The sequence below is a fragment of the Hyperoodon ampullatus genome, assembly GCF_949752795.1.
Source record: "Hyperoodon ampullatus genome assembly, chromosome: 9".
Taxonomy (NCBI): Eukaryota; Metazoa; Chordata; class Mammalia; order Artiodactyla; family Ziphiidae; genus Hyperoodon; species Hyperoodon ampullatus.
The window spans coordinates 84,194,795-84,218,638 of record NC_136922.1 but is presented as its reverse complement, the minus strand read 5'-3'; the positions used below and the strand labels follow the sequence as shown (position 1 = coordinate 84,218,638).

The following is a 23,844-nucleotide window of genomic DNA, read 5'->3' as shown; positions in this document are numbered from 1 at the left end:
AATGCCATCTGAGCTGCTTTAAATTTTCTCAAATTTTATTCCTTAGAATGGAAAAAAAAGGGCATCTAAAGAGCAGTATGTAAGTCTCATCAAGTTTGAGGTTGAAATAGTATTTTTTTTTAAAGACAGAAGTGCCTGAAATGTTTTTGTTTTGTTTTTCGCTTCTTTTTTAAAAAGAGGGCCCAGTGATATTTACATATAGTCTGGGAAACCATTATGAAAACATTTACACATTTAGATTACTTAGAAAATGAGAGAGAATTGGAATAACAGTGAACGTCTTCATATCTCTAAATTATGGTCCATGAAAAAGAATGTAGCTCTTCATAAAAAGAGAAAAGTATATTTTCACTTAAGCACCAAATATGTGGGAAGCTTTTGAGAAGTACTTTTATCAGGTAGGCTGCAGATATTAAGAGTTAGGAATCTGAGTTGTCTTACTGTGACTAGTAGGCAGTTAATCCACAACATACATGGATCATCTACCATGTACAAAGTACTTTCCTAGCATCTGTGAAAGAATAACAGTGTAAACCCAAGCCTAAGCTCTCAAGCCAACCCTCTGATAGGGAGTAGGCATTAGGAATAAATTTGATCTTCAAAACTCAAGTGCAAGAAACTTTTTTCTTCTGTATCAAATAACTCTGGCACTGAGCCACATTGACTAGGATGTTAAGAAATTCAATCACTGTCATATTTTGGGCCTGTACTTCAGTTTCCAGTGCTATGGAGGTGTTTGCTGTAGAGACTCTCACTGTAGTCCCCGTGGGCTATTTAAAGGTGGTGACTCCATTCCTCCCATGGCAAGAATAGGAAAGGGGCTTCTTTGATGAGGTTTCTGGGTTCCTGGGCACTGGGAGGGAGCAAAATGAAGATCTCCATCATTCTGAGTCCCAAATGAAGCACCTCTCTCTCTCTCCATTTCCATTTCCAATTCCTCCTCTTCAAATCTTGTGTGATCCTCTTTCTCTAGATAATTCAGCTGTACAGTCTCTGTAAACAAAGGCTTCTGAAAACAAGGCGTGTTTATTCTCTAGGGCATACAGGCTTGATTGCTCTTGGGGAGGGCACAAAAGGGAAAAAAAGGAAGAAAATTTTTTCATGGGTCTTCTGAAACAACAATAATTAGATTAAAAAAGTCTTAATAAATTATCATGCTGCATAGGAATACTATGGGAAACATTGATAATAAGGTACATTGCATGTTATATTTGACATTCTATCATGCAGCATTTGTCAAATTTTTATTTTTCCAAAACTCATTACTTATTTGCAAATAAGTAAGAAACATATTTAAAACCCTTACTGCCTCAGTACTGCCGTGATGTATTCACTGGTCTATAAATTTGCCAGTACACTAAAAATAAACTTTATGCCAAAATTTGATGCAAGGATTGAAACATAATACTCTTAAGTATAATTTTTGAGTAGTTGGATATTTTTGAAAAGAAATGTCTACCTATAAGGAGAAGTTGTTCACCTTAGGGGAAGGGAACATCAGGTTCAAGGCACCACCTTCTTCATCAAGTGAACCCAGAGAGACCTTGTATATCTACCCATGATGATAACATCCAGATCTACCAAAATCATCCTTGCAATTAATGCATTTAAATCCCTTTGAGCATGATATGGAAAAATTTCAAAAGAAGATATAGGGCTCCTGAGTACACAGTCAATGCTTTAGACTAGAGCAATACTTCTCCAACTTTATTGTTGGAGAACTACCTGGAGATCTTGTTAAAATACAGATTCTCATTCAGTATGTCTGGGGTGGGGCCTGAGGTTCTGCATTTCTAAGAAGCTCCCAAGTGATGCTGATGCTGTGGGTTTGTTGACAATGCTGAGCAGCAAGGTTGTAGAGACTCCAGTTTCTGTAGTCAGTGCAGATAAATTGACTTTTTTGCATTGTGAATATATCTTTTATACCAAATCACATGGATACTTTTTTTTCCTTTCAAGGCATTTTGTACCTAAATTTAATTTTTGAAAAAATCTTCATTTATGGTGGCTAACCTGACCAATGAAAGATATAAGAAAGATGAGGGCCAGACAAAAGGTAGACCAAAGTAGACCAAAGTCATGCATTGTGTGCTGTAGATGGAAGACACTCAATGCTGTATAGACAGAAACTGTTACAATAAAGTATGTAGTAGTCACATACATTTGGAGCCAGGCTGATGGGCTTGCTGTATTTTGAGACCCTTGGTGCATCTCTTGGTTTCCAGTTTATGCTGTGGGAGAGATGGCAAGTTTTGGATGTGTGGTTTTGACGTACCAGTTGGACACTCAAGAGGAGATTTCAAATAAGTAGAACTTGGGTGTGGAGCTCAGCAAAGAGATTTAGTCTGGATGTATAGATTTAGTCTGGATGTATAGTTGGTGGGGTCCAAGCTCCAGCTGAACCATGAAATATGACCCCGAGGGAGTTGTGTATGTGACCAGAAGAAGTAAGGACAGGGAACTATGGTTGCTTCCTCAGAAACTTGAGCACTCATGGAAGGCAAACCTACTGAAGAATGAACATTTAAAAATGGACTTGAGGTAGTGGAGGGCAGAGGTGCTTAAGAGATGAGTCAAGAGTCAGACTGCCTAGATTTGAATCCCATTCTGCCATTCACAAATTATTCAGCCTCAGAAAAGTTACTTAAGTTCTTCAGATCTCAGTTTTCTCATCTGCAAAATGGGGACAGAACACGTAGCACAGTTCTTGGCCAATACAACATGTTAAATAAATGTTGGCAAAACCAACCAAACACATGAAGACACATACATGCACACATAGTGTTTCATGAGTTAGGTGTGCAGATGGGATCTGACACATAAAGGAGGTTTGTCAAGGGCAGTAAGCTGGCCTTCTCAAAAAAAGATTGTGGAGGGGCAGAGATGGGCAGAAAGGCTAATCAGTCCACTTCGGGGAAACTTAATGTGATGCCCTTTGGATACTAATATGATGAGATGATGTTTGTCAGAGGAACATGGGCTTGGCACATTCTCCCGTGTGGAGTGGAATAATGGAATCTGAGTCATTTACATTATTTCATCTACTTTTCCTCTTATCCAATGATGGCCATTTATGAAGTTGGCTATTTGTTTTTTGGATGAGGAGTGGTTTTTCTTTTTCCTGTGAAAATGGAGCTAAGTAAGTAAAGTAAGACCTTTAATCTCATCTGTACCCTCTTGTAACATATGGAGTTCACCAGCTTAGACAACATCAAGGAAATGAAAATTTCCAGTGGTATTTAGTGTTCAGAATCAGTACCTGGAGGATGCCAGGTGGTGGATAAATAATCAGTTGGAGACCAGGATATCAATCAAGGCGGATAATCACTGAAAGTCCAAGAAATCGTCAACTGAGAAACTTATTTGCAGAGACAAATGTCCCTATCAACATTCTGCCTTATTTCTGGGATTCAAATCATGTATTATTGAGTGGCAAAATGCCAGTCTAAATGGAATATTTGCTAGATTAAGTTTTATTGACTTCGACTCGTTGGTTATAATTGCTAACTTTTTATTCTTTAGTGTTTGAGTGCTGACATGCTTGGGGGGAAAGTTGAAACACAGTGGTGATTGCACAGCAAGGAAATCAGCAGAAGAGGAAAATTAAATGCTAGGTGATGGTTTGAAGTCAGCAGTGAAGGGAATGAGTTGGGGGAAGAGTTAAATTTTTAAGTGATTTAGCAAATGATGCTAAGAAAGTGCCATGCCATCATTTGGTTTTTCTAATATAACAAATCATAATTGATCATTTTTTTGTGTACTCATGTAAGAAAACCTCGTTACAGAAAATCTTCGCTGTCCTAAGCAACTCATTGCAAAATTCTCCTTCTCTTTTGTTTGAAAGAATACTTAGAGATGATTTCACTTTGAAATCCCAAGCTGCTTGAAAACTTTGTTGAGAAGGTATCAGAGAAGTATCTTTTACTCTGAAATGCAGTGGAATTCTGGCAGTAGTGGTTAGAAATAGTGAAATCAGGGAGTGACATTCTCCTGGTCTCTCCGGGATGCTGGTCACTGAGAACAGTCTTTAGAGGTGGACAGATTCGTTTATTTCTCTTTCCTCCTCCTGAGAAGTGCCAAAAATGTGTATCATCTTGAAAGCAAAAAAAAAAAAAAGCTAGATTATTCTCCTGGGTCAGTTCTAACCTGCTTCTCATGTCTTTTGAAATACTATCCCAAAGCTTTCACTGTCTGCGTAAAAATGAAGAGAGAGTTTCTTTTTAGTTTTCAATCACCTTTTTTTTTAAACTTTTTAAAGGAAACACATATCTGAGCTTATAAGTAATACTAAGTATACATTTATTTTTTCCTGGGTTCTTGTGTTAAAGTTGTTTCTCTTCTATGGGCTTAGTTTCTGCTGGATTCATTCATTCTTTCATCGTCCACCTATCCATTTATTTGTTCATTCATTCCGGACCCCTACAAACCTCAGGATCTATGAGAACATGATGCAGTTGCCTGCTGATAATTACATAGTTATTTTCTTAAATAGTTCTGGTATGAGAATCCCAATTAGGCATACGCTAGTTAAAAATAGTATGTGTAAAAAGCAGGGGAGCAGTGGTCTTTGCTTTAATATTATTCCGCCTTTAGCAAGTTTCTAAAATTAAGTACCTGTCAGTCGACTGCCCCTCCTACTCACTTGTACACATTGGGTGGTTTACACATTTGAAGGAAGTCTGAAGTGAGAGGCAATCTGTGGCTGGTATTCCATTCCCTGTTCTCCCTCATTTTTTGTGTGTCAGCTTAATGTCATTCCTCAGGGAAGCCTGCCCAGTGCCCACCCCCGCCCCCCAGATGAGTTACTCTTCGCAGCCTGTGCTTCTTTTTCACAGCAGTCATCACAAGTGCTGTTAAGTGTTTATTTGGGTGATTATTTACTTAATGCCTATCTTTTCCATCTGACCATATGCTCTGTGAGGGTGGGGGGAACCATGTGTTGTTTATGGCCCAATCCCCAGAGCCTGTCATGGTGTCTGGCACATAGTGTGAGCTAATTTGTTGAATGAACTAATCAAAAAGTAACCATTAAAAAGACATTAAATTTAATTTAACCACTAATCAGAAAAAGTGTGCATATTGAATTAACCTTTTTCATTTGTGTGTAATACTGCATATGTACTGGTTATCATTTCCTAGAAATCACAGCATACTGAAGTGTGTGGAAATTAAAAGAAAATACAGTGTTCACATTTTTTTTATAAGGGAAAATTGAAGATCAGGAGAAACCATAAACTAGACGAACTATAGAACTAGTTGGAATATTAAAGTCCCTTCCTTAAAAATTGTAAAAAAATAAAGGTTTTAAATTCAACTTGCTATTAGAACTTTTGAATGAATATATGCAGGGTAGTTAGGCTTAAAAACTCCCACACTGCTAGTGATTTGATAGATTATAACAACTTTTTCCCCTAGGAGCTGCTGTGCTTTCTCACTGTAAAATGTAATTAGCAGATGTAAAAAAAGGTTTATTAATCTTACAGGATATAACTATGGCTGTTTATATGTAAATTCTTTCATGTTCACGGATTGCTTGTCTTTCATTTTAAATAAACAGGTTAGAAGTCAGATGTCATTACCAATTTGATTAAAATCATTACAATTCTTTTTTTTTCTTAGCAGGTCATTACTTATTTTATTTATCAAAAGATAATGCTAACTTAATTGGCCTAGTTTTAGGGTTGGAATTTCCAATAGCCAAACCAAAATGTCTTAGTGTAGATGTTCTGCCAAAAGTATTTGAAAGCATCAAGTTATAAATAGAAAAAAAGCAAAATAACATAGAAGACTGGATATCTGCACCACCATCCGTTGGTTTATTTAAAGTGTCTAATGATCAATGATGAATGAGGCTGGGGATGGGTAGCTTCTGCTCGCCCCTCCCGTTTACCTTCTCTCTTGCGCTGTCTGTTCACTCTCCTGGGAGGCAACTCTGTCCAGACAATGTCAATAGGTTCTTTGGCCCCTTGGTTTCCAGTGGATGTGGTCAAGGGGAGAGCCAGCAGGAGGTCAGGGAGGGCAGAGTTTGGGATATAATTTCCTGGCTCCCACCCTGTAGTATTGCCAGGGGGTGGCTGTGTGCCTCCCTCTGGTGGGGGTGGGTGGTCACTGCTTCTCTCAAATGGTTTCTGTCCGTGACCCCTTCTGGTTTCTGTAACTGCTCCTTCCTCTGGTTCTTAGGGCACAGGAGTGGCAACTGACGCCCCCGCCCCCCGCTTTTTTTTTTTCCGGTACGCGGGACTCTCACTGTTGTGGCCTCTCCCCGTTGCGGAGCACAGGCTCTGGACACGCAGGCTCAGCGGCCATGGCTCACAGGCCCAGCCATTCCGCGGCATGTGGGATCCTCCCGGACCGGGGCACGAACCCATGTCCCCTGCATCGGCAGGCGGACTCTCAACCACTGCGCCACCAGGGAAGCCCCAACTGACCCCTTTTGACTCTACTTGACTATGGCTTTCCACTGTCACTCCCTCTATACTGCCCCTGCCTTGAAAATAGTCCCCTTATTAACTCCCCTGAGTTACCTGAATTCAAGAGTGCCCTTGAATTCAGGTAACTCAGGGGAGTTTTCTCCCCTGAGTTTTCTTCGTTTCCCAGACTCATACAATACCCTTGAACAAGTGGTGATAAATGCACCCTTTTAAAACTCAGTAGAATACATCCAAGTGGATCATGTGAAACCAAGAGATGACATTGTAGTGTAACATATACGTCTACTTTCAGGCATACATACATATGTACAGAAATGCATTATTCATATTTTGAAGAAAGTGTGCCTCCTATGACTTCGTGTTCTTCATATTTGCCTCTGAAATTTCAGATTCATCAGCAGCAGCAAACCATCTTTGAATTATTTATCTACTAGTGAGAATGGATTGACCTTGTCTCATCCTTCTCTGGTTGGTTCTGTTATGGGTGCTGTGCATTTGTGAGAAGGAAGTTTCTGGTGAGAGAGGTAAGGTCTGTATCCTGGCTCATAATAGAATTGCACTTATGACCTTAAATGTACTAACCATCGCTCTATACTTAGTTGTGTTCACTGACCACAGGCCCTTTCACTGTGCGTGTATAATTAGATGTTGCTTTCTCTGGATGAGCTGATGTTGCGGAGAAGGATAACGTTACAGTACAATGAAATCATTCTCTCTCTCCGTGGCCTCCACAATTTCCCGTTTCAATAGACCACCTCTCCTTTTCTTTTGCTAAACCCCACAAAGCATCAAAACACAAAAACTTGGGTCCTTCTCTGAATCAACGGTGGGAATTCAACTGAGAAGAGAGTCATGGACTAATTTCACATTGGGCATTAACTTGTACAAACAGGAAACTTACTCTCTGTCCACTGTGTGGATTTCTTTGAGCAGGTCCTGGTTTGGGAGGGGAATAGTACTTCAGAAACAAATTCAGGATAGTCATCACTCTTCTTATTACTTCACGCTTTGGCTCCACGTTCCTTTCTCCTTTTCCCTCTCCTCATTGCATTTTCATGAATCTGAGAGGAGCATGAAAGCTCAGGGTAGTGTGAGGAGGGGAAGGTCAGTGCTGAACATTGACTTCCAGCCCCAACTCCTCATTTTTATCCAATTTCTAATTAAATACTCACGTTTTGCCGCAAGCAACTAGTAGTTTTCATACCAGAGAGCAGTCAAATCTGAAAAGACAAAGTTAATGGCTGTAATCATTATGCTTTTCTGGACCTGGTTCTGCAGTGAAAACAAATCCATCCCAAGACCAGGTGGCAGGAAGCTATCATAGCGATGGCTGCTGTTGCTAAGGCCAGCATCACTGAAGAAGTGCTCAGACAAGCACTACCCCCTGAGGAAGAGCATGGCTTCAAGCTGATCTTTCACTGGAGAAAACCAATGATGCTATTGAACGGCACCAAGAACCCAACCCGCCAACCTCTTCTACCATTAAGGTCGACAATCAATGGATGAGGTTGTTTGTAGAGATGAAAAAGCACAAAAACCTTTTTAGTAGGAATTGATGGTGAAGATGTGTGTGACTCAGGTCTTAAATTGTCTTCTGTCTGCAAATCTGTCTTCAGATGTATGTGAGTTTCTTGCAGGAAGGCTTACATTTCCTATGATCCTCAGGGGCTTCCTCTAAGCTGTGCTTTAGGGCTCATTGCTTGTCAGGGGTGTCTTGGTTTCCTATGGGATCCTTGGCAAACCAGAAACTGTGGAAAATGGACATGGGATTCATGTCTTTTTTTTTTTTTTTTTTTTTTTTTTTGTGCGGTATGTGGGCCTCTCACTGTTGTGGCCTCTCCCGTTGCGGAACACAGGCTCCGGACGCGCAGGCTCAGCGGCCGTGGCTCACGGGCCCAGCCGCTCCATGGCATGTGGGATCTTCCCAGACTGGGGCACAAACCCGTGTCCCCTGCATTGGCAGGCGGACTCCCAACCACTGCGCCACCAGGGAAGCCCGGGATTCATGTCATTTTAAGCAGACGTGGAAAGTTTCAAACTTAACATAGTATTTTAATGTGCAAACAGTAGAGAACTTTAAAGAGGCACCTGGGGTGGAATTGTAATCTTCTTGGGCCATGAAAGAGTATTTAGGGTGGTAAAAGCCTCACGGCCCCTTTGCATCTCAGTAACATCCCATCTCACCCTGTCAGTCATGTGGAGTTAGATTCAGTGACTTCAACAGGGAGAGACACAGTCTACCTGAGGAAGCTGTAAGCACTCTCAGCTCTGTCTAGAAAGTGTATGAAGCAGTGGGCATGAGGCTTGGGGAAGAAATAGGGCTTGGCTGGGCCAGGGAACAGAAAGGAAGCCAGTCCACTGAGTCAGGTTAGCAAGGGGAAAAGAGGTCAGATGCTGAATTGCAGGGTCCTGTGGAAAGAGTGTTAGGCTTTATTTTAAGATTACTGGGGAAATGACTGAAGGGCTTTCAGCAAGATTTTGATATTACCTGATTATTATTATTTTGTTTAAGATCAGTTTGGTTGCTGGTGTAGAATGGATTTGAGAGGGACAGGAATGGAAGCTGGAAGACCATCAGGTGGTTTCAGAAATCCAGATACCACAGTGGGTTGGACTAGGTTGGGGCGTGCTGTTTTGTTCTACCATCCCTACAGCATGGCCTGAGATGACTAACTGAATGTTAGATTATGTCTAAGTTCTGGCCAGTAGGAAAGGGGGAGGGACATGAGAAAGGCCTGCTGTCTCCCTTTAAGGACGTGTTTTCAGAAGTTACACTCACCGCTATACTAATGATCATAACTGCAAAGAAGCCTGGGAAATGTAGTTTTCTTCTAAGTGGCCAAGCCCTAGGTAAAAGTCTGGGGTTCTATCTGGAAGAAGTAGAAAACAGACACTGGAGGACAATAATATCTGCTAACTACTATTTAAAAAGAAAAAAATATATATATGTTTGTTTTTATCTTTAACAAAATAGCTAAGATACTGTACGTGAATTTCTTTTGAAATAGAACTAAGTTGACATCTAAGTTAAACTTTTGGAATATATTAGAGTATGTCAGTCCAAGATTCACAGAATACCTGGCTAATGTAGATCAAGTAATTAGTTTTATTAAGAGCTGGGCAAACGCCAGATAACTTCCCAGACACATGGCTGGATTGGAAAGGATCCAGCGTGGACTTGAGGCCAAAATGGGGCCTCCCACTCCTACATCACATCGCAGACTTGGGACCCGCTTCTGCCTGCACAGAAGACTTGACGTCTCTTATTCAATCAGCGGCATGGACCTCATGCTCTCTCACGCACCTGTTGTCAGTAGAATATGGAAAGCGGTGGACTTCTGCCCCAAGAAAGGAGACCCTACCTGTTCCTCTTACCACACAGGGAAAAGAAATAAGCCTGGGCTGTGTGTGGGCAGGTCAGAGAATGAAGGCAGAGCATTATCCACTCTTGCCCAGTAAGCACAGAACTCTGACCTCTCATTCAGTTTCCCCTCCCCTTTGGGAGAATAAACAAGAGGAGGAGGTCTAGGTAGGAAACATGCATTCTGGAACTCCCCAAGAGGGGTGAGGTTGAGGGTAGGAATCTCTTCTTTTATAGGCTGAAGTGAAAATATAGTGGGAGAAGGAGAGGGTTGTTTTTCTAAACAAAACAATTATCAGAAAAGTGGAAGCTCAAGCAATTTTTAAAGCAGGGTATGGTGATGGGTATCTTGAGTCATGCAATTGATTGCCTCAGATATGCTTTATTTGGGTAATGGAAATTGGCCGTATTTTAAGCACACATCATATTCTTATGAAACCTCAGCACAAGGAAAAGAAGAAATGGAAAAAAAAAGCAAAATGACAGGTGTTTCCAAATGGTGCAATTTGATGCCTTAAGGCACTGAACCAAGAAAGGGAAGGAAAACATCCTGTAAGGACTGTAAGTGATGGAGGAGGCTTGGGAGGGAAAGTGGATGGAGAAGAGCTAGGAGGTTAGGGCAGGGCTGAGGGTGTGGAGGCGGGGCAGCGGATGTCCCTTCTACAGAGACCTGGAAGAGTGGGTGGACTGGTAGGGTTCCGGCACACTCACGGGATAATAGAAGAGAGGTGAATAAAAGGACCATTTATAAGGCGTGGGCACAGTTAAAGTCCCAAACCTGAGATGGGGGGAACTCAGGAACTAGCAACCGTGGGAAGACCTGAAGGGCCATGGGCAGTGACTCATCATGGGAACCTGGTGAGGGCCTCAGCCGCGAATGAGGACTCAGGTAGAGAAACACGGAGTGAGGGCTGTGGCGGGGGAAGGAGATGGGGACTTCACTACTCCCTTCTGTCTTCTCCTGCCCTCACATCTTCTGTAGGTGCCTCCCACTGGCCAAATTCAACTGAAAGCCTGAAGTGAGGGAGCCCAGGTGAGACAGTCACAAAGCAACCTCCTAGGATATACAGCAGGATGGAGAAGATCGAGAGGGACAAATGAAGAGCCCACATGATATTTTGGTGGAATGTAGGGTAGGGGGCCATGGGGAAGAGGCTGTATCAAAATTCCTGCCGCAGTTTGAGTAATTAATTGCCTTCAAACATTCATTGAGCACTTGCTCTATTAGGTGCTGGTGACACCAAATAAATCAACAGGGACTTTGTCCCTGAGGGGCTCCTACGCCAGCACACAATTGTGGTTATAATGGCAGATGATGGAGGCTGCGGGACAAGGGGCAACAAAAGACAGCTCTGCCTGAAAGCGTTAGTGAAAGCTTCCCAGGGAGGAGGGGATGGATGGATGGATGGATAAATGGATGGATGGATGGATGGATTGAAGTACAGTTTATTTACAATGTTGTGTTAGTTTCAGGTGTACAGCAAAGTGATTCAGTTATACATATATGTATCTATTCTTTTTCAGATTCTTTTCCCTTATAGGTTATTACAAAATATACAGTATAGAGTTCCCTGTGCTATACAGTAGGTCCTTGTTGGTTATCTGTTTTATATACAGTAGTGTGTATATGTTAATCCCAAACTTTTGAGCTGGATATTGCATTTGTGCAGAAGATAACCAGGTGGAGGAGAGGGGTCTCTCTACACAGAGAACAGCATGGGCAGGAATGCAAGTGCCATCAGTGTATGACAGCAAAGGCTTGAAGTTGGGAAGGAGGATGGGACAGAATCTGACACCAGGACTTCAGGAGCCAGACTGAAGTGTTGGGATATTATCCTTTGAACGGGCAAGTGGGACTTAACAGAGGCTTATAAAGGATGTGGCATCTTACAAAGGATGAGCTGATGCAGAATGCATTCCTTAACACCTCTTTTCTTGGTACACTCTCCTTTTCCCTCTCATTTCCCTCTTTACTTCTATGCCCCATCCACTACATTTTTTTTTATTGTTGTTTTTGTTTCTGGTAGCTGAAACCTCCAGGGTGAAGGGATTAGGATGGATTCAGTGTAGGGAAAAGAAAAAGAAACATTCCAGGTTTTAAAAAAATTCCCACTTTCGTTGCCAGTAGGGGTTTAATTTGAGGGTAGTGGAAATATTGGGGATGCCAACACAGAAATTAAAATACTTAATGAGCCAATGCTTAGGGGTCGACCACAATAAACTAAAAATGAGATGCGACTCCCTGACAATTTGAAAAGCCTTGAAATATGCTCAGTATACCCTGGCGTCTATTATTGTAGGCTGAGACATAGCAAGAACTGAACAAATGAAAATACAAACACATACTCTCACATTACTTTCCACACATTGATCCGCAAAGAGAAAACTCTCCAAGACTTTGCGGAGAAAGTCCTTTACCTAATTATTCAAACAATCATTTCTTATCTGCACTTTTATTTTATATACACTTTACACCTGTTTAATTAATCCTACACATGACGCTGACTGCTAATTAAACAGCCCTGAAAGTGACTGACTGAAGGTAGTAATTTGAGATAATTAGTTTTTGTTTCAAACACTAAATTTTCACACTTTGTGCTCATTTTTAGAAAAAGGTGGCTCATTATTATAAGCAGGGTGGGGGCTGTGTAGGGCATTTTCCTGCTAGACTCTGGGCAGCTGAGGAAGTGGGAGGATTATTATACATCCAAATAAGACAAGGAAATGGTATAGTGCCATAGAATTTGCTATAGAATGCTCCCCATCCCCTCCTACACACACACACACACACACACACACACACACACACACAGAATCCCTTCCAAAATGAAGGTCAGGCTCATGGATCTTTTTCATTAGAACATAGAAATGAACATGCTCTGGATCTTTGGGAAAGTTTTACCTAGTAAAGTGTAGACCTCACTGAATCATCCATTGTCTCTTTCCCAGGTCCTCTAGAAGCAAGCAAGAAAAGGCAAAAAAATCCAAGATTTGGTGTGTGGTTAGAGATTTGGACTGGTGTCCTTGCTAAGTAGTTATGTGCTACAAAGACACAAAGCCTAATCAAGGGGACAGTCTATCAAGAGATGGCTGGTGTATCTGGCAGAGAAAGCAAAAGGGCAAAAAGGAGGCAGGTCAAGACTAGTTTTCATGATCCCACAATGTTAACAGGCAAGTTATTTTGGTCCTACCAGAAGAATTGGGTGTGAAATAGGCTAAATCATTTTTTGTAGGCAATATAGATAGACACAGGTAACACAGAAGCGGAACAAATCCTGCAGCACCCTGGAGAGCTCCAAGCACATTCTTTTACTTCTCTTCCCCGGGCAAGGAGGCTTTTATATCTTAGGATGTTCAATGTCACTTCACTGGCTACCAATACGGAGTAGGACTCTCTAGACGTAAGAAAGGTTTGGATACAGATGTTGAGGGTTTATAAAGGTGTCAAGATGAGAGTCAAAACCTCCTTGTGGCTTGGGAATCATCTGGCCAGGGAGTGGTGGGTGATGGTTGGATCCCAGAGTGTGTAGCCTTGTGTGGGAAGATGGAACGGCAGCTTCTTTGACATCAGAGCACTGACATTAGCTGCAGAATCTGATGGAGAGCAGAATTAATGGTTTTATGTACAAGTCAAACCTGCATCTTCAACCAAGCAACCTGAGTTAGCGCATCGTGGAATCATTTTGACCTCTGAACTTTCACACCACAGCAAGGCAGCAGAGGAGTAATGAGATGCACATCTCCTAAACTCCAGATCCCACAATATCATTGCCCACTTTTTAGTTGTTTTCATTCATCTCACAGGAACCTCAAAAGAAACAAATCAAAAATTGAACACATCATTTTTGTCTTCCAAATCTCCTCTTGTTTTTCTGTCTTGGTAAATAGCAAACATCGTCTACTCAGATACCAAAGCCATAGAACTGAGAGTCATTACACATTTTTCTTACACCTTTCCTTGTCTTTTAGATACTTAGAGGTTCTACACCCTTCTTTTTTTCCACCTGCCACTGCCTTATTTCAGTTTTTATACTTTCTTACATAGATTTCTGTAGTAGTTTTCTAACTGGTTGTCCTGCATCTAGTATGGTTTCCCTTTAATTCAGTTTATCTCTAAGCATAGTGTGGGTCCACCTGCATCAGATTCTTCTGGAGGGCATATTAAAATGCAGATTCCTAGATCTCTAGACATACTAAGTCAGAACCTTTGGGAATGGGGCTGCCCAGGTGGACACTGAAATTTGAGGGTTGCTACTCTCCCCACTGCTGCCAATGTGATCTTTCTAAAACAAGAATTTGATTATGCCATTCCCTTGGTTACAATCATGCTGTGCTTCCCCATGGCCTTGGTAATAAAATCCACACTCCTTGTCATACCTGACTAGCCCTTCATCCTCTGGTGTCTGTCTAGCTTTGCAATTTTACTTCCTGACATTCCTCCCTTGGTATCCTGCATTCCTACCACGTGAAATGCTGCAATACCATGCCCTTTCTTTCTTTCTTTCTTTCTTTTTTTTTTTTGATGTGGACCATTTTTAAAGTCTTTATTAAATTTGTTACAATATTGCTTCTGTTTTATGTTTTGGTTTTTTGGCTGCAAGGAATGTAGGATCTTAGCTCTCCCACCAGGGATCGAACCCTCACCCCCTGCATTGGAAGGCGAAGTCTTAACCACTGGACGGCCAGGGAAGTCCCACCATGCCCTTTCTTGACTCTATGGCCTTGGACATGCAGTTTCGTGTGGCTGAAATATCCTTCCTGGCCTATTTGTCAGATTTCCTGCATCTTCTGTGCTCCGTCTAGCCTGCATGTCCTTCTGCCATGCTTCTTTAACATCCCTGTATTCTTCTATCCTAGCACTTTTCACTGGTAGAGTAAGAATCTTCACTTGTTTATACGAATGAATATTGCATTTCAAATATTTTTAGGGGTAGATTTATGGCGTGCAGTTAATTTGTTCCTCAGCTTGAATTTATTTAGGAGAAATGACATACGATCTCTAATTTTGAATATTTTCTAGCAATTCACCCTTTTTATGTCAGAAAATAGTCTCTTTTCCTAAAGCAATTATGGTATGGATTCCTGTTTTGTGATTTTTTTTTTTGAGGGTTGGAAGGCTGGAAAGATGTTATAATTAAAAGATACTTGGTTAGCTATTCCCAAATCTTATTGTGGTATGTAGTGATTATATCAATAAGCAGTGGCTAGCCTTGCAAAACTATATATTTAAAATACTTAACCAAAAATATAATCTTAAGACTGAAATGGTATCAAGTATAAAAATAGTCTCATGTTAAATTCTCTGTTCATTATTATGTAGCCTTTATGTCCTAAAGCCAAAGATGATTTCAGAGGTGACTTTTTCTGAAGCATGTATGTACATTTCATGTTCATTTCTGCCTCATTTCCACACCAGAACTTATCATGTACAGAATAAAAAAGCAACAAAAACAAAAAGCACAAATGCTTTGCTTTGGCTTCTGAAACAATGGGACCTGAACCAAAACTAAATTCTTTCATACTGTTTAGAAATGTGCTTTGAAAGAAAGTGAGTCCACAGACCCTTATAAAATACTTTCTAATTAAGTTGGTGGTCATGAAACCATATTTTGGCTGCAGGCTGATCTGTCTAGGTTTCTGGTATAGCTTTGGCTATTTAGTCTCCTGTGTGACAATCCATCATTTGACAGCATTCCTCATGGGTTGAAATGACCTGTCATTTGTTTTGCAGATACCTCAAATCAGCTATGCATCCACAGCCCCAGAGCTAAGTGATAACACCAGGTATGACTTCTTCTCTCGGGTGGTCCCCCCTGACTCCTACCAAGCGCAAGCCATGGTGGACATTGTGACGGCACTGGGATGGAATTATGTGTCAACACTGGCTTCTGAAGGCAACTACGGAGAGAGCGGTGTGGAGGCCTTCACGCACATCTCGCGGGAGATTGGTAAGCATGTATTTATCAGATTATTGCATTTGGAGATGACAGGTTGCAGAAGTCTGAGCACCCCCAAGAGCTCTCTGATCTGTATGGGATAATTAGAGCTCCTAGAGATACATGACCTAGGCTGTCCACTCTAGGGGGAAGCTGGGTTTATTATAAATGATTTTGTTGTTCTTGGTCTATCAAGGTGACACTTTGGTGCTAATTTAGGAATTAGAGCTCCTGACTCAGGCGAACATTTTTTAAAGCTGTCTGTTTTGACGAGGGAGTTTGCTGGCACATTAGAGCCACTGTAAATTTGAATAAGTGACATACTATTTGATTGTTCTAGATGGAGGTTTACATTAGCAAGTCATTAAATTTTTTTAAAAAGGCAGTGGAATTTAACATCCAACACTAGAGGGAATTAAGACTGGTAATCATCTTAAAATAATACTGAAGTAGCCCCCAAGGCTATACATAAGCGATATTCTTATTCTCATATTTCACTTTTTGAATTTTTATTCTTACCTCAAACTCTGAAGCTTACAGTGGGATTAAGGGCAAGATGTGAAAACTTGGTTAAAACAGGGTGCTCGTGAACCCTGTCCCGGGTTTTTTCAAGGTTCTCATCCAAATCTCTGTGGGCATTTTACTACGTGTATATTTAGCCATGGGGCTTACATTACGTGGAAAAACCAGAAAACAAAAACAACTTAGGGCATAAATGTTATTGCTGACTGGTCAACAATATAACTTTGTGGATGAAAGGAGACATGTTACCATTACTTAACAAATGCTATTGTTCTTACTAAGAATTACTGAATAAAATTTGCATATTTTTCTATAAAAGTAACAACAATGTTTTGTCGAAAATTTAAAGTGTCCTTTAGCTGTTTTTGAGTAATTTTGAACTTGCAGGAAATTATATTGGTAATTTATTGTTTTTCTTAGAAGCTTCAATGGAGGAAAAGACCATGGGAGTGATTTGGGCTTATTCTCTAATTAGCAAAGACAAAGTTATTGGAATAAGGTTTTCTCTTGAAACACTTGTAGATGCCTGCGATCTGTTCTTCTGCATATAACAGAACATGGAAACTTATTATACATAATATTTGGTGTGTTTAGCATTTGTTCCAGTGCTATGCTGTTACAGAAAATATAGAAAAGACCTGGTTTTGTTGGAAAGATTGGCTTAATTTATTTAAGGGACAGCTATTCATTCCTGTTTTAAATATCCATGATGCCATAATCTGTGCTGTTTGGAATTTTAAATTATATCACTACTGCTATAAAGATGATTCAAAACATTGAATTGAACTTTAAATGATGGTAAATTACATTACCTTCTTGGAAAAGAATCCCAAGTTTATCCTTAGGAGAAATGCCCACTCGAATGAAAACAATAGCTTCTGAAAGCAGGGTTAATGCATTATTTAAGCAGCTGATGTCGGTTCTCACCAAAGTGGTAATTCAATGACAGAAGGAAACTAATAGAGTATGTATTGAAATGAGAAGTTTTCTGCAGTGATCCTGTACATTCTCAAGTATAGGGCACATTTTGTGTGCACGAAACAGATTACTATGAAAAATTCAGTACAGGACATGATTTGCCAATTGTTGAAGCATCTGATAAAATGCATTGTTCTAGAAGTTAAGTGAGATCTCAGTTTTACTCTTCTTACTAAAAAAGAAATATTTCGTTTTCACTTTTAAGGAGCATTGCTCTTCTTAGGTAACTGTCACCTAAAAGGATTCAGACAGTACCATTAATTATTGCTGTCTCTATCTTAGTCATTAGTATGGGAGAAAATAATTTTAGGGCCTTGTGTAGGATGCTCCTGATAGAGCAACCTGTTTCTTCTGTGTTGATCCTTTCAGTATTCTGTGACGTGATTGGCTGTCCATTCTATTTCAGTTCTCACTTATCTGGGGAATGGAGGAGGGCTGGGTTGTCAATTAATATGCAGAATACTGAAAAGGCCAAATTAGTACCACACTAGAGTATGCCATGGAATATATTAAATAACAAAATCATCCCTCATTTTAATGACAAAGATTTTATCCAGAACAAAAATAGCTGAAAATGAAACCTTTTACATGACAATGATATTAATGGGAATGGCATAGGGTAGCAACTTAACCCATTCTGAAATGATCTGATGCCTCTAATGAAAATTCATTAGTTCTATAATATTTTCTCCTCTTACTACAACATTGATGACATCTCTGTCACTGTGTTACTAGTGTTTTTAAAAATCTTAGTCTCTTGACTGAGAAGGAGATGTATACATTCATTTTTTGGAGTGTCTGCCTATTAATGAAATTGTATATTTTCCTGACTCTTCTAAATTTTCCTGTACTCTGTTCAGGATTTCTCTCTTCAAGAACGTTGATTGCTAAGAAATTTCAGTGTAAATTGAGGCTTCCTATGTTTTGTCTCTGATTAATTCTGACAGATCATAATGGAATGATAGTGAAAGGAAAATCTGTTTAGTGGTACAATGCCTGTACGGTTTGATTAGAACGTTTTTCATTTTAACAAAATCTGAGACTTGGGGAAGTGTCCTTTGTGAGTCTTGGAGAACGAAATTTATGAGTGAATGATGGTCATGAACACAGATGCCAGTGATGTCTCTTCTCTGGTCAGGATCCTTCTCAGGGAGAGAGGGACAGGAATTATTTGATAAAATAAGACAAATAACCCCTTGATATCCTAGCTGTTATAATCTCAGCCCCTTGACTATAGCATTTTTATTGGAGAAGTCAAAAGAAAAATATTTGGGATCAACAAATAGCACAATTTGACTGGATCATAGTTTGTGTAGTGAGGTATGGAAGACAAAACTGGAAGGCTTTGTGACAAGGACACATAGGTGAGTACTTTACCTCATAGGATAGTAACTTTATCCTTTATTTTCTAGACAGTGGAGGAAACTACCGAGGAGAGAGCGGTCTACTAGGATATGTATTTAAGACTTTGCTAATGAGAAGTGAAAGATGGGGAGACCAGTTGAGAGGCCTCTGTAGTATCAGTCTTAGCCTCACATGGGGTAGTGGTAATAGAAGTGGAAGAGGGAACAGACTTGAGAGGCACTTGGAGGTGGAGTCTCTGGAACTTAGCAATTGATTGGAATTAGAGCTCGAAGGGAAGAAAAAAATTAAGCTTGAAATTCTGAACCTGGGCAATTGGGAAAATGCAAGTGCCATGAATAGAAAAGAGACAGTGAAGTGGAAAGTTTGGTTTGGGGTGGGAAGCATAGTTTGGTTATGAACCCAATAAACTGTGAGTACTGGTACATACCTTTGTAGAGAAGAGCAGCAAATAACATTGATCTAAAGCCAAGGCAGGAATTGAGCTATAGATCTGAAACTCATTCAAATTGATAATTGAGGTGGGAAGCGTAATTGCTGAGGTAGAACATGTAGTAGAGTGTGACTTAAACGGGGTGGAAGATACACTCTTGGGAAGAAACTTTACATAAAGGTATGGGATGACAAGCATTGGTGAGAATGTAAAGGAAAGGGAACCCTTGCACACAGTTGATAAGAGTGTAAATTGGTACAGTCATTATGGAAGATAATATGGAGTTTCCTCAAAAATTAAAAATAGAACTACCACATGATCCAGTGATTCCAATTCTAAGTATATGTCCAAAGAAAATGAAATCAATATCTTGAAGAGATGTCTGCACTCTTGTGTTCATTGTAGCATTATTTACAATAACCAAGATATGGAAACAAACTGAGTCCATTGATGGATGAATGGATAAAGAAAATATATGTAAAATGGGATATTATTTAGCCTTAAAAAAGAAGGAAATCCTGCCACTTGTGACAACATGGATGAACCTGGAGGACATTATGCTAAGTGAAATAAACCAGACACAGAAAGATAAATACTGCATGCTGTCACTTATATGTGCTCTCACTTATAGGTAGAATTTAAAAAGTCAAACTCATGAAAGCAGAGTGTAGAATGGTGGTTGCTAGGAGCTGGTGGGGGGTGGTAGGAGAAATGGGAAGACGTCAGCCAAAGGAAATAAACTTTCAGTTAAACAGGATGAATAAATTCTGAAGATCTAATGTACAGAATGGTAACTATAGTTAGTAAAACTGTACTGTATACTTGAAATTTGCTAAGAGTTGATCTCAAGTGTTCTCACTACACACACACACACACACACACACACACACAAAACTATGTGAGATGATGAAATTAGCTTGATTGTGGGTAGTTATTTCACAGTGTGTACATATATCAGAACATCATGTTGTACACCTTAAATATATACAAGTTTTATTTGTCAATTATACCTCAAAAAAGCTGGAAAAATAAAATTAGTATAAATGAAAAAAAATGAAGATTTGGGAATAATGGGCTAGACGTAGTAAGGGAAAGCTAAGAATAGGGCAGAGTATTCTCTTTTCTCTTCTCTTGATGGGTTTGTGGCCATGGGAGGGCTCTCAGTCTTCTTTGAAGTTTTCCATGATAGGCGATGGTAGGAGTTCTTGAGGAAGAAGTCAAGGTTATTGAGCAGATATTCATAAGAGAACAGGAACTGTGCCAGAGGGCACAGCTGGAAGTGTGTGGTACAGTGGCAGAGAATCAAGGAATGTCCTTGAGAGGGGGTGTATTAGGGCTGCCATACAAAACACCATGAACTGGGTGGCTGAAAGCAACAGAAACATACTGTCTCACAGTTCTGGAGGCTAGAAATCTGAAATCAAGGTGTCGGCAGAGCCATGCTGATTCTGAAACCTATAGGGGGGAATCCTTTCCTGCCTCGGTAGCTTCTGGTATTTGCTGGTGACCATGTGTGTTCATTAGCTTCATCCATCAATCCAGTCTCTGCATCCATCATCACATTGCTGTCTTTTCCCTTCTTGTTTCTGTCTCTGTCTTCTCTTCTTATAAGGATGCCAGTCATATTGGATTAAAGGCCCCACCCTACTCCAGTATGACCTCATCTTAGCTAATTCTATCTGCAATAACCCTATTTCCAAATGAGGTCACATTCTGAGGTACTTGCTGTATCTTTTGGGGAGACACAATTTAATACCCATAACAGGGGGTGGTAGTGATGAAGGGGATACTTAGGGAGATAAATCCCAGTGACAGGGATGGGAGGTAGGCCAGGAGGACAAACAGTTAGCAATAAAGATGAGGGGGGTGCTCCGTAGACAGAATTTGGTAACGGAGCAGACCATAATATAACCAGCTCAAAAGTTCCTTTTGAAGTGCTACAGAATTTTACTCTCCCAGTCTTGACTACTTGGGTAGATGAGGCAACCTAATGGATAACTCAGGGTTCCAGATGGGAGTGGGTGGTGGGATCCTTGTGTCTGGCTTTCCCAGGATTCTAAGTAGTCAGGAGCCTCCTAGTAGGATCACAGTGGGCACTCCCTCTACAGTGGTGTACCGGCTGTTCAGCCTCCCTGCTTTGTGTAATTCCAAGCTATTGTTCTTTTCAATGACACCTGGGAAATTATGGACATCTAGAGTCTTTTCTGGCCTAATTTATTTTTATTCCCCCCTTTGGTCTCTTTTGGCTTGAGGGAAGGGAATAGCTTAGTTGCTGCTGGTGGTTAAGACTTCTCCATCACCTATGTTACACATCCTCAGTTGTTAGGACCACAGTCCTCTATGTCTGTCTTGTTTTAATGATTTGATATGATGTTTTCATTGATATTGTAATAAGAAGGTTAATAATACATACCCATGCTTTTCTGTCATAAGCTCTGGAACTTGTAGTTTGTGACTCAATAAATGACTTCCTTGAGGCTTTAGACAGGTTCTTTCCCTTCTTTGTCTTACCTTATTATATTATTTAAAAAAGAAGACAGGATAATAAATGTTAATGCTGCCACAATCATTCTAAGGGGCAAGGAAGCTAAAGCTTTATCTTTGAAGATAAAAGGAATCTGTGATAGCATTGTATCTTTTCACTGTGGATTTGCACAGTATGGCAACACACCTCCTTTAATCAGTCATCGTGTTTATGAATGGTTTATTGAAGATGACAGGCCTTCGAGTCGTCATCCCACACATTACAGGGGGCAGAACAGACCTGATTCTGTCAAATCTACCATACGTGACTTTTTTTCTTCTAATTTGCAAATGCTGGAAGCTTCTGACTATTGTCTGACGTGTTCAGAATCTTAAAATCTCAGACTTGGAAGGGATCACAGAGGTCGTTGGATTGGCACAATCTGTTTGAAATGTTAATGCAATAAATCAATTTAATTAATTCATTTTTGTGTATATAAAATGACCGACACTTGCCAAAACATTTGATAGTAATTTATTTTCGGTGTGGGTCAAGAAATAAAGTAAGGGAAATTTCATTCCACCTCTACAATGGAAAAGTGCCCTCTGATCATTTTTTAAGCTATCAGTACAGTTTTAAAATAAAGCATTTTTTCCTCTTGGATTATAAACAAGAGTCAAGTTTCTATTAACTGCAGCGGATTTGCTTCAAGAATAAAACAAAGTATTTTCAATGAGAGAAAGAAAAAAAGTACATAAAGGGCAGCTTTTTCCCATAGATGTTCATTGCTTTGGAAAAATGACTTCCAGCAGGCAAAAATCAATTTGACAAAAGTATTAATGTTGTAAAATACTGTGAATGAAAGGAAACATTTTAATTCAATTGAAATTTTTACTTTATACTCCTACAGCTGACTTCCATTGATAGCACCACATTTCAAGTTTCAAATCATATTTAATTAATATTAACACCAGGTAATTGGCAAGAAAAACTTCAAAGGAGGGCTAAGGAAATTGCAAACTGGAACTGCAGGTGCAGCGATCCTGCAGAAGCTTTATAGGGATCCAAAGAAAGTGTATACGATTTTGACAATTACTGCAGAACTTGATCAAATAGAACATCATTTCAAAGCCCTTCCTCATTCTGGCCTTGCTTAATATTTAGGGCTTAGGAACTGCTAAGTAGCAACAGCTGCTATTAATGTGAAATGGCAAATAGCATTCAATAGATGCTTTTAAACCTATGATTCTAACGCCGTAGTTAAGTATTTAGTAAACAATGGCAGCTTGATGCAGTGGAACACACCTCGGAGTCAAAAACGTGTCTAAATCCCCCTTCGTCAATTATGAGACTTTGTCTGAAGATTAATTTCCTTGTCTATAAAATGGTGGCCCTCTGCTCAGTGATCATCAGGTGCTAGAATACTTGTGAAATGTTCTTTATAAACTCTAAAGGGCTATTTGATATCAGGTATTACTAGTGAAAGGAATGGGGATAATACAGATTTTTTTTCCAGAATGTGTGGCAAAGCTGTAGATTATTATGAAGGTGGCGGATGTGCTGCTGGTGTGTAGGATAAATAGCCAGAGAAGGTTTTGCTTGATTCATTAATTACCTTCAAACTTAGTCATATTCTGCCTGAAAGATCAGAGAGGAGCTTTTGAGTGGCTCCTGACCACCTACCCTCTCCGTTCTCTTTACTAGCCCTCCACAACTGCTGTGGTACACATTCTACCCTGTCTTAATCTTGTCACCCCTGGCTGTTGAATATTACTTATGGTGTCACCAACAGTTGTGTTTGCTTGGGTCTGATTGTTCAGGTAGCACATTGTTCAGATATCAGGACAAGCTTGAGGTACTGGATGTGCTCTCATGAGCCCCTGAGCTTAACCCTGTGGAATCACTTGCCACTCTGATCATAATGGCAATTTCTCTGTATACCTCTTCCTCCAGAATGTGTTTTTCTCAATGGAAGGACACTCCCCTACCCCAACACCCAGCAGAGTACCTGGCATATGCCAGGTGCTTCATGAATTTCTGTTGAATGGCCATTGTCACCAGATCCATGGCTGTGTTGGCGCTGTGAGCCTAGTGGTCAGGCTTCCTCAGGCTCTGGGAACCGAAGGGCAGAGATGGTCCCAACAATGGCTTATGCATTTTCTTTGCTAACATGTAACCTGTATGGGAAGCTTTGGGTCTTCCACATTGTTGAGCCACTCAGAATTCAATTTTTTATCACTGGAAAATACCAAAGCCTGTAATCTATAGGTTCAGCCCACCCTGGATTCCTCAGGCCAAACAGTGCTGGGGAGTGGCTAAGAGCTTCTTATCGGCTGGGTTTGACTTCCAGATCTGTC

The 23,844-nt window shown here is 40.3% G+C and overlaps 1 protein-coding gene across 3 annotated transcripts in view; it reads left to right on the top strand.

The window, feature by feature from the left end:
• The window catches only part of GRM8 (glutamate metabotropic receptor 8), a gene marked incomplete at both ends in the record, with an annotated part of 756,700 nt that overhangs the window by 116,620 nt on the left and 616,236 nt on the right, over positions 1 to 23,844 (top strand). For all 3 annotated transcript variants that reach the window (XM_079711601.1, XM_079711602.1, XM_079711600.1), the window contains one exon: positions 15,524 to 15,740. In XM_079711601.1, the coding sequence (XP_079567727.1) occupies positions 15,524 to 15,740 (217 nt within the window). The remainder of the gene's footprint in view (positions 1 to 15,523; positions 15,741 to 23,844) is intronic.